The sequence below is a fragment of the Peromyscus maniculatus genome, chromosome 4 (assembly GCF_049852395.1).
Source record: "Peromyscus maniculatus bairdii isolate BWxNUB_F1_BW_parent chromosome 4, HU_Pman_BW_mat_3.1, whole genome shotgun sequence".
NCBI lineage: Eukaryota > Metazoa > Chordata > Mammalia > Rodentia > Cricetidae > Peromyscus > Peromyscus maniculatus.
Window position 1 is genome coordinate 89,355,336 of NC_134855.1, and position 11,194 is coordinate 89,366,529.

The following is an 11,194-nucleotide window of genomic DNA, read 5'->3' on the forward strand; positions in this document are numbered from 1 at the left end:
ATGTGTAATTTTGCCTAATTCAGGAAAAATACCTAATTAGAAGGAATATACAAATGCAAGGAAGTTGTTTTAAATTTGACTGGATACAATGCTAAGATGTAATTTGTATACTTTTCCTCTTACTTGACTCTGCACATTAAGTTATTGTTTCTATTTCAGGAATTCTTAGTTAGGCTCTGTCTCTCTCAACCCATTGGAGCACAGTGTACTAAATGGAAGAAGCAAACCAGTCTGTGGTGTCTGAGTTTATTTTTCAGGGACTCTGTGCCTCAAGAGAACTACAGATCTTCCTCCTGCTGCCATTTGCCACCCTCTACCTTATGAGTGTGGTAGGCAACCTCTTTGTCGTGATATTAATCATCACTGATCATCATCTCCATTCTCCCATGTATTTTCTGTTAGCTAATCTCTCATTTATTGACTTCTGCCTTTCCTCAGTTACTACTCCCAAACTGATCACAGACCTCTTAAAAGAAAATAAAACAATTTCCTTTGGGGGCTGCATGAGTCAGATCCTCTGTGTGCATTTCTTTGGAGGGGGTGAGATGGTACTTCTTGTAACAATGGCCTATGACCGATATGTGGCCATCTGCAGGCCACTCCACTACACCAGCATCATGGACAGACAGAAATGCATCTGGCTCGTTTTAATATCATGGATCATTGGAATTATACATGCCATTAGTCAACTGATCCTAATTTTGGAACTACCTTTCTGTGGACCTAGAGTAATAGACAGTTTTTTCTGTGATATTCCTTTGGTGATGAAATTAGCCTGCACGGATACTGATACCCTGGGAATTGTGATAAATGCTGACAGTGGTGTTTTAGCAACAACTTGTTTCATTCTCTTGCTGATATCTTACACGTACATTCTGTTAACTGTTCAGCTCCGCTCTAAAGATGGCTCATCAAAGGCACTCTCTACCTGCACATCCCACATCATAGTGGTTGTGCTGTTCTTTGGGCCTGTCATTTTCATCTATCTGTGGCCAGTCAACATCACCTGGGTCGACAAGTTTCTTGCTGTGTTTTACTCAGTCATCACACCTCTCCTGAATCCAGCCATCTATACACTGAGAAATAGAGATATTAAGAATGCCATAAAGAAGTTGATAAATCACAAGTGAGTTCTGGAATAATTTTTGGACATGTTATGTAATCAGCAAATCAATTGTATACATACCATTTTATCCACATTGTTAGTGGAAATTGAATTGTATAATGACTTGTTTCTGGAATCTGTAAGTTGTAATTAGTATATGGTTACGAAAATAACCATTAGAAAAATATATTCAAAACTATAATACTTTTACCACTTAAAATGAGTAATAGCTCTGCATAATATACTTGTATATATTGAAGACTGGAAGATGACAATAATGTTGCAAAAATAAGGATGACGTATTTCTATACATTATTTGTGTTCCCCAAATTGTATGTCACGTTAATTAGTTACTAACAAAATCATCTTTGAATTATTTACCAATATTACTATCTTTTAAAATATGACATTATATATCAATCCTAATTCTAGCTTTGTAACACAATGTTTTTGAAGATTTTTGTAAAGACTGCATCAAATTAGAAATCAAAATGCTAAACAAATGAAATCATAATGCTAGCTGTATTATATTGATGTAATCTCTGTCAGTTTCCAAGTCTTAACTATTTATATGAATTTGGAAATTTCCTATATTTTAATCCTTAACCAAAAGTCCAATCTGTTTATAATATTTGAATATGCTTTTCCTCAGATCACAAATTATTTGCACGATCATGATTTTATATTATATAATGGAATAACATAACTGCCAAGGCCAGTTAGGTAAATATTACAAGCTCTTGATAATATGGTATACATAGTAATCCATATGCCATTTAGTGTAGTGTGTCATTTACAAGATAAACTGTATGTATACCTGTTTACGATAGCTTGAGATCTATTTCTAAACAGATATGAAAGTCGTATCTTCTTGAATATCATGTCAATATTTCTTGAGTTAATGGTTAAAATCAGCCTGTATGTATATTCTAATAAGTTAAAGAGGTTGTCATAACATAAATTATTTAACAATGCCAGATAAATACCTGTATTGTTTTTTCCAGAATTCATATCATTGCAGGTAAGCATGGCTCTTGTCTGGCCACAGACTTTGATGTGTACATTACGTGTAGGTTCTGGTATCTTTTTCAGGAGAAATTATCTCCAGTGTCTTTATAGATTTGACCCTCAACAATTTTGTCACCATATTTTTTATTAAATATGTTCTTTGACAATATCTGATAAGCTGATTACATATGATACAATCCCTGAACTCTTATGTCCCTCCCACTCTTGTTATCCCCTTCCCCATCCCCCAAAACACATGAGTCTCTTTCTATATTTATGTATTTTTGTTTTGCTTTGGGATCCACTGAAATGAACCATAGCCATCTGTGTGTCCATTGTTTGAAACTATCCCTGGGACACTATGACCCCATCAGTGGGTCTCAACTGAAAAAAAAAATGCTTTGCACTGTCCCAAAATCATCAGTAGCTCACAGATCAGCAAGGAGATGTAGCAGTACATAACTACTCTCGGATCTTTGAATGTTGGCCATTTTCTTCTGTGATAATTTTCTTGGGATCATGACTGCATTGGCTGTGCCATGCCCACAAAATTATATTTAAAAGTTTTTTTTCCTTCTTTCTGACCCCTTCCATATTCTTTATCAGCATCACTTTATAAGTGATTTTAAACCTACAGACAGCTTGTCCTTACCTTCCCACAGTCATACTATAACAACAGAACACCTTAAGGAGTCCTTGCTAAAATATATAATTAAACTGTAAAATTATCTTTTATTGCTTGTAAAATTTCTAAGACTATAAATTCCATTTAAATTTTAGCAATTCAGTGACATTACTTGTATGTAATATGGGTTTCAAGAAGCACAATGGAGGCCATTGAGATAGCTCAGCAGGTAAAGGAGCTTTCTGCAAAACCAGAGAATTCAAGTTAAATCCCTAAAATCCCACATAGTAGAAAAAGAGCTACAACTCCCATAAGTTCTTATCTAACTTCCACAAGTATTCCCACATATGCACACATGGAATAAATAAATACATAAATAAATGTTGAAAAAAAGAATAATCACAGTGGAAGCTTTAAACAATATTTTTCAGAGATCAGTTATCTGTCAGATGTGGGGTAGGTGAAGATCTTTTCCCATTTGTAGGCTGGCATTTTGTCTTATTGACAATATTCTTTGCCTTACAGAAGCTTTTCAGCTTCAGGAGGTCCCATTTATTAGTTGTCAATCTCAGTGTCTGTGCTACTGATATTATTTTCAGGAAGTGGTCTCCTGTGCCAATACATTCAAAGCTACTTCCCACTTTCTCTTCTATCAGGTTCAGTGTAACTAGATTTATATTCAGGCCTTTGATCCACTTGGACGTGAGTTTGGGGAGGGATGACAGATATGGATCTATTTGCATTCTTCTACATGCCAACATCCAGTTATACCAGCACCATTTGTTGAAGATGCTTTCTTTTTTCCACCGTATATTTTTTATTTATTTGTCAAAAATCAGGTGTTCATAGATGTGTGGATTTATGTCAGGGTCTTCTGTTTGATTCCATTGATCTATGTGTTTGTTTTTATACCAATACCAAACTGTTTTTATTACTATTAGCTCTATAGTAGAGGTTGAAGTTAGGGATGGTGATACCTTCAGAAGTTCCTTTATTTTACAGGGTTTTAGCTATTCTGAACTTTTTGTTTTTCCATATGAAGATGAGTACTGTTCTTTTGAGATCTGTGAAGAATTGTGTTGGGAATTGCATTGAATCTGTAGATTGCTTTTGTTAAGATGGCAAATTTACTATACTAATCCAGGGAATCTCCCAGGAATCCACAAGGATCACCCCAGCTAAGACTCCTAGCAATAGTGGAAAGAGTGCATGAACTGTCCTCCTATAATCAGATTGGTGACTACCTTAACTGTCATTATAGAACCTTCATCCAGTAACTGATGGAAGTTGATGCAGCCAAGCACTGTGCAAAGCTCCAGAATTCCATGTGAAGAAAGGAAGGATTGATTATATGAGCAAGGGGGGTCAAGGTTATGATGGGGAAACCCACAGAGATAGCTGACCCAAGCTCATAAGAGCTCAGGGATTCCAGTCCAATAGCTAGGGAGCCTGCATGGGATGGACTTAGACCCTCTGCATGTGGGTTATGGTTGTGTACCTCGGTCTGTTGGTGGGGCCCCTAGCAGTGGAACCAAGACCATTCCCTGGCACAGGAGCTGGATTTTTGTTGCCTATTCCCTATGGTCGCCTGCCTCATACTTTGTTGACTCCCAGAGGAGGTCTCACACTTTATGAATGGAGATGGAGGAGGAGTAGATGCAGGTTGAAAGGGGGAATGGGAGGAGAGGATGGACAGGAAACTGTGGTTGGTATGTAAAATAAATTTAAAAATTTAATGAAAATATAAAATAAAAGATGCTTTTCATTTGTATTTTAATAAAAGCACTATATCTATTTATATACATGAACTTTTGCCACAATCGAGCTTTGAGGGATATTGTGTGTGTGTGTGTGTGTGTGTGTGTGTGTGTGTGTGAGAGAGAGAGAGAGAGAGAGAGAGAGAGAGAGAGAGAGAGAGAGAGAGAGAGAGAATTAATTATGCTAACATAGAGGCCAGCCACATAGTGGAGAGGGGAACCTTAAAGAAAGAGTAAGGAAGAAAAAACCAGAGGAAGTATGCTTAGGACAAGCTTAGAGCAGAGTTAGAACTGTTTAAAACAAAGATTACAATTTATTTTCTAACACTTTATAACTCTATGTAATCATTCATATTATATAATCATGTATATTTATGTGGTTTTAAAGAACATGAATGCAGAATCATATCAATGAACAAAGTGCCGGGCAGTGGTGGTGCACGCCTTTAATCCCAGCACTTGAGAGGAAGAGGCAGGCAAATCTCCGTGAGTTCGAGGACAGTCTGGTCTCCAAAGCAAGTTCCAGGAAAGGCACAAAACTACACAGAGAAACCCTGTCTCAAAAAAACAACCCAGTATTTTACAATGTTTGTGCTCCTGAATCAGTACCATTTCACTTAGCATGATTTATATTTTTGTTCTCTTGGTGATAGCCACTCTGAGTAGGACAAAATATTATTTCAAAGTCTCAATGATTTCTTTCATTTGTTTTTTTATTGCTGTTGGTTTTTATTGTGAAGTGTTTTCTTGATTGATTGACTGATTGATTGATTGATTGGTTGGTTGGTACTAAGGCTTAAACCCAAGGTCTCATGTATGCTAGGGAAGCTCCCTAACACTGAGCTACATATTCCCAACATAATTCAATTACTTTTTATATTGTAAACTTGAAATAGGATCTTACTAAGTGGCTTGGGTTATCTTTGACTGCTGTTTTTCCACCCAGCCTCACAAGGAGCTGGAATTACCAGCCTGCATCTTCAGGCTAAATTAGTTTGATGTATATTTACCAAATGCCTAACCATCCAACTTAATACCTCTCAAAATTTTGCTAGCATTCATTTCAGAAGTAGAAAGACATGATCCTAGCATTAAGTAAGTACAAATTCATCCAAACAGTCAAGGGAATTTTTAGCAAAGGAAGTAATGTCAGATGTCTCACAGCACCTGACTTCAAATTATACCACAGAATCAAGGTTACAAACAGCATGTGACAGACACAAAATAATAATGTTGACTGATGCATGGCTTAGAAATAAACTTACAAAGCAAAGCTATTTGACTTTTTGCAATATGTCAAAAATTTACAGTGGAGGATAGGGTAAATCCAGAAGAACGAATCTCACTGTATCTGTAGTTCTTACAAAATAAAATTCAGAATGGATCAAAGACTTATCACAAACACATAAAACTAAATGTTATTTTTTGAATAATTATTTATTGTGTTACCTGAAACTTTGAAATTACAGAAGAAGAAGAAGAAGAAGAAGAAGAAGAAGAAGAAGAAGAAGAAGAAGAAGAAGAAGAAGAAGAAGAAGAAGAAGAAGAAGAAGAAGAAAACATCCTTGGAACACTTCAAGTATAAGCATACACAAGCACTTTCTGAATAACACTCCAAAACACAGGAAATAGTAGAAAGAACTGACAAATAGATTACAGGAAATTAAAAAAACTTCTATAGAGCAAAGGCAACAACTAATAGAGTGAAGAGATAGCTAAAGAACTATTCACCCAATAAGGGATTATAATGCATATTATATAATGAGCTAAAAAAAAAACCACTAAAGCCAAAAAACAATGCAATAAAAATAAGTGGACCAATGAACTGTGTAGATATTTTTCAAAAAGAAATACAGATGGCTAATAAATACATGAAAAATGATATATCTAGTCATAAGCATTGAACATTTTTACTGCTATTTATGTTTGGGAAAGTATATGTGGAGGGGAGGGTAGTCAGATGAGGACATCTCTTGCTTGGAGCTGAAGACACCATTCACTTAAGACACATGGCCCAGACATTCTGAGCTGGATCTGACCTGAATGCTCCCCTGCTGAGAGTGAGCTTTTACTGTAGGAGAAGGACCTGCTACTTCATGGTACCTGAAACTACACTAATGCATGGTTTGAATGTGGAGGTACCTATGATCCAATTACTAACAGTAGTACAGATGATTAAATGTCATAAAGAGCTGTCGATAGAAAATGAAATTTTAATTTAGAAAAGGAAAGATATGAACAAAAGAAAATTAACATTAGGAAAGAGAAAGGGACCCAGGAGGACAGAAAAGGAGGAACATGAGAAGTGATAGAGGGCACTGTATCTGTATTCCTAAATTCTGTATCTATTTTTTTTTTTGTATTATGTGTTTAGGTTTAGCTTGAAGTGGTACATTTTTTACCACAATTTCACAAAATAAAAAAAAATATTTTACTTCTTGTTCACATTTTCTGTAGTTTCCTTGTGTTGAACTTTTACTCTTCTATGTAAGCCGATTACAAATGCAACAATATATTATTCCCATATCCTTTATATTTCTTGTATTTTGTAATTTGCTAATTTCAACCTTACACCAAGAGAGTTGATCAATACATTTGTAAGAAAATAGTTTGGTTCTTGGGCCAAAAGGATCTGATACACAGAATACCAATGTTTTTAAGGAAACAGATTCATTGTAAAGAGTTTCTATTCCCTTATCATACAAGAATGGATCTTTTCTTCAAAAAGGATCACAAGCAATACCTTTTACTGTGATGGGAGTCAAAGAAAATGACCAAAGAAGCCAAGAAAAGGTTTTGGAAGACTATGAAACTCCACTTAGCTATAAATATTAAATGAACAGTTAAGAGTACATTATATTACTTTATTTTTATTTATTTCTATAAATATATATTTATATATAACTATAAGAAATATATTTCTATATATTTCTTAAAAATTTTTATTAACATAATTTAATAGATAATGAACAGGTATTATCAATGATTTCAATAAGTCCAATAATTCATCAGATCTCTAATTTAAGAAAATATTATCTCAGCCACATAGTGGCTCCTCATCAAATAGAACATTCAATTTGCCAATAATTTCTTTTGCATCTGGTAATATCTGACTCTTGGGAAAAAATATTTGTAGAAGGCATAATTCCTATACAAAACTAATAATGACATAGTTATTGAACATTATTCCCAGTCGTATTAACTGGTTGATAAGTATCTGTTAGCCTTTAGTTGTAATGATGAGTGCTGAATTAGAAAAAGAGTAACTCTCCCTGTGTTTCTCAGCTCTTGAAGATGCTGAAGGCAAAATCTATGCCTGATCTAGTAGGTGGAGCACCATTTTCTAATCTTCTAGTGTCAGGTTGTATCACACTCAACTTGTTCTGTGTTTTTCATATTCTATTTTCATAATCTATTTGAAAAAAATTTAAAATAATTTTGTGTCTTTATGTTTCAACCTAACTTACCTCTCTCAAGTTCATTTGTAACCTTTGGTTTCTTTTCTCACAGTTTAAACTCAGTTAGGAGGAATTAAAACAGTCTTCAAAGCATTATTGTTTTAAAGTAATATGTGTAATATTTTGACTCTTCTTTCCCCTTTCTCTCAAAAGAATTAGATCATAAAAATAAAATAGCAATGTCTATATCTTGTTTATCTTATAGCAATCAATTATTCTCTCCAATCTGAAAAGCAATAGAACAGTTTCCTATAGATTACCAATTTTTATGGTGGTTTAAAACTTATTTAGTACTTATGCTGTAATGTTATACTGTGTTAGTTATTGGCAATGTTATACTGTGTTACATATTGGTAATTCCTATATATATATATGCACTTAGATACATAGGTTTTTTATGTGAAAAAAATATTGTAAGATACAACACCTCATATTAGGAAGAATAAACTGACATAGTTATTTAATTTCAATCACAGGAGGCTATCAAGATAGCTTAGTGGGTAAAGAAGCTTTCCACAAATTATGTTTATGCATTTGTATATAATTTTAAATGTGTTTTGAAAAGTAACTAATTTGCAGCTATGTCTTTATTTTTTGAGAAAAGTCATCACTGCTTAAATAGAAGTCTGTAACATATTCTAAATCATTACATAATAATAGTATTATCTTGTCTGCCCTACCACTCATCATATATTTCTTCGAACTGCATGCTGTCCATTTTGTGTTAGTCTATCATATATCCACTACTTTTCAGGAATTTTATATTTAATCCAGAGACTAGTTCTCTGTGAAGTGATAGTTTCATGAGTCTAAACCTGCTTTATTTTATTACTATAGCTTGAGTTCCCATTTTATAAAGGGGTTCAAATACATAAGAAAAATATTTTAATATAATATATACACTATGCTTTTTAATGTCTTTTTCTGTATAAAGAGACTATTACCTACTTCTTATATTTGCTCAAATACTCTTGCACATAATATTTCTTGGTCTTAATTTTTGAGGCAGTTGTGTAATTTGGAAATTGATTATTGAAATTTTGGGCTTGTTTTTCAAATAGCATCCTCTGAATTAGATTCTTGTCTATTTCATAACATACTGTCAATCTGTAGCTCTAATGGCATTTCTTTATGTTTTTAGTTTATTTTTTCACTAATAATCAAAAGTTGGCAATTTAAAATTTTCATTCAAATCATGTTGAATAAATTATTTATAAATACTTCCTTTGGTTATTATTATAAATTTGGTTATTATTATAAATCTTTAAACTAGTTTGAAAAATTAGTAACTTATGTGTTATATTCATTTTCCATAACCATTTGGAAAAATCCTCTGAAATATTATGACACTTCACCCAAGTTTTATACAATATGCTACAGAACTTCAAAAAGTTTCTTAATAAATGCACCCAAGAATGAAGTTGGAAAATCCCATTGACAGCCTGATCTTTGGATAGACAGCTCCTCAAACATCCTGTAGAGTGATTTAAACACAAGGAAGAAGGGAGACAATAGTATCATTCATTTTAGTCAATATAAAGAAACTTGAGAAGTAGAAGCAAAAATTGACAATGGAAATCTAGAGGAAATAATTGATTTAAGAATTATTTGAAAGTAAATATAGGAAAGGCATAGCAACTAGTTCAGAAAAAAATTCTAGTTCTGATATTAAGTAAAGTTTGTTTAATTTAAAACTAACACCTCTGCTCACATTCTGAGGAGACGACAAATGGAAAGGCACATAACTGACACATCAGAAAGCCAACTTTCTATCAGAAAGCCAACGATAGAAATGTATAGCAATAAGACCCCAATAAAGATAATAAAATTCTGCAACAATGTCAAAGAAACTGTGATTAATATGATTATTACATAGGATTTTGAGAGTTATGGCTATTTTCTCTAAAACACCCTGAATAAAGGAAACTATCATAGTAGAATGAATGCAACTGATGACAGCTTTACAAAGGAGAAGTCAGAACAGACCCGTTAGTGTGAAGAATTCCAGGGCCTCGCTTTTTGTTTGTTTGTTTGTTTACTTGCTTTGCATTTGGACACAACATCTCCTGTAGTCAATGGTGACCTACAGCTCACTATCTATTCCTAAATGACCTTGAATTGGTGATCCTATGATGTTGCCTACTCCCGAGTGCTACCACACCCAATATCTAGATTTAAAAAAGCAACAATATAAAAAGAAGTCACTATACCAGTAGATTAAGAAATATAAAAGCTGAATAATAAATTTTAGTTAACTATATAGCTGAAGAAGATCCCAGTGTATAATTAAAGGGTCCACCCTTGAAGAACACAGAGTAGTAATTAGGAGCATGGATTACCATATCCTATAGTTATGGATGCAAGTCCTAACTCTGTCACTGCATCTCTCTAAAAGTCAGTGTCTCTGTGTATAAAATGGATCTAATAAAACAGATCTTAGAATTACATGAAGTTTAAGTAAGATGTGTTAAACATAAAGCATTTCCCAGAATAATTGTTTAATACAACTTATGTATAAATGTTACAATTAATAATCATATTTTAAGGCCATGAATATATTCTATTATTGTAGGAAATAATGCAGGAATAAATCACTTCAAGCATGTACTATTCTGAGTAATTATTTGAATGTTGTAAGTGACTTCAATCTGTGTATCTGTCCTCCACAATAACTTGTGCAAACAAAAACAAAACATATGACAGGTACACCAAGCAAAATGCTCAGTTAGTGAAGAAAATATTGATGTTAACAACAGAGTAAGAAATGCAGCTAGAAGTAATTTGCAAGTCACTGACAAAGCATTTACATAAAAATAACAAAAATATCATCACCTGAATGGAAGACTCATAGGAGAGGAACTGTTGGAAACAAAGGCAACCTTGAGAATCAAAGCAAAACAAAACAAAACAATACCTGGTTTTGAAAAAAAAAATCAAAGTAGCCTGTTTTCATCAACTTAACATGTTAACAACTTCTTGTATTTAATAATTTTCTATAATTAAAGAGGGCTTTTTTAACCCCTGAAGCTGATGATTCTCCTGCCCTGGCATCATGCACACTGCAACTAAAGAAATAAGCTGCGTTATACTGCAATTTTCCATTTCTTTTTGTGTGATCTTCCAGTCTCTTTATGTGTGATATTCTGATCAATATATTTCTCTTCCTAATGTTACTCGTGTATCTCCAACTCTGTTAAATACAGTCAACAGAACAAATAATTATAATCAGTGGGGACACATC

At 33.6% G+C, this 11,194-nt stretch overlaps 1 protein-coding gene across 1 annotated transcript; it reads left to right on the top strand.

Moving 5' to 3' along the window:
• Positions 1 to 212: 212 nt before the first annotated feature.
• LOC143272750 (olfactory receptor 4K3-like) lies at positions 213 to 1,130 on the top strand. Its single transcript, XM_076568727.1, has one exon. It carries the CDS (start codon positions 213 to 215, stop codon positions 1,128 to 1,130), a length of 918 nt encoding a protein of 305 aa, XP_076424842.1.
• The last annotated feature ends 10,064 nt before the right edge of the window (positions 1,131 to 11,194 follow it).

What these genes read in the sequence shown, in the direction of transcription:
- LOC143272750 (XM_076568727.1), top strand. Translation starts at nt 213, where the DNA reads ATGGAAGAAGCAAACCAGTCTGTGGTGTCTGAGTTTATTTTTCAGGGA.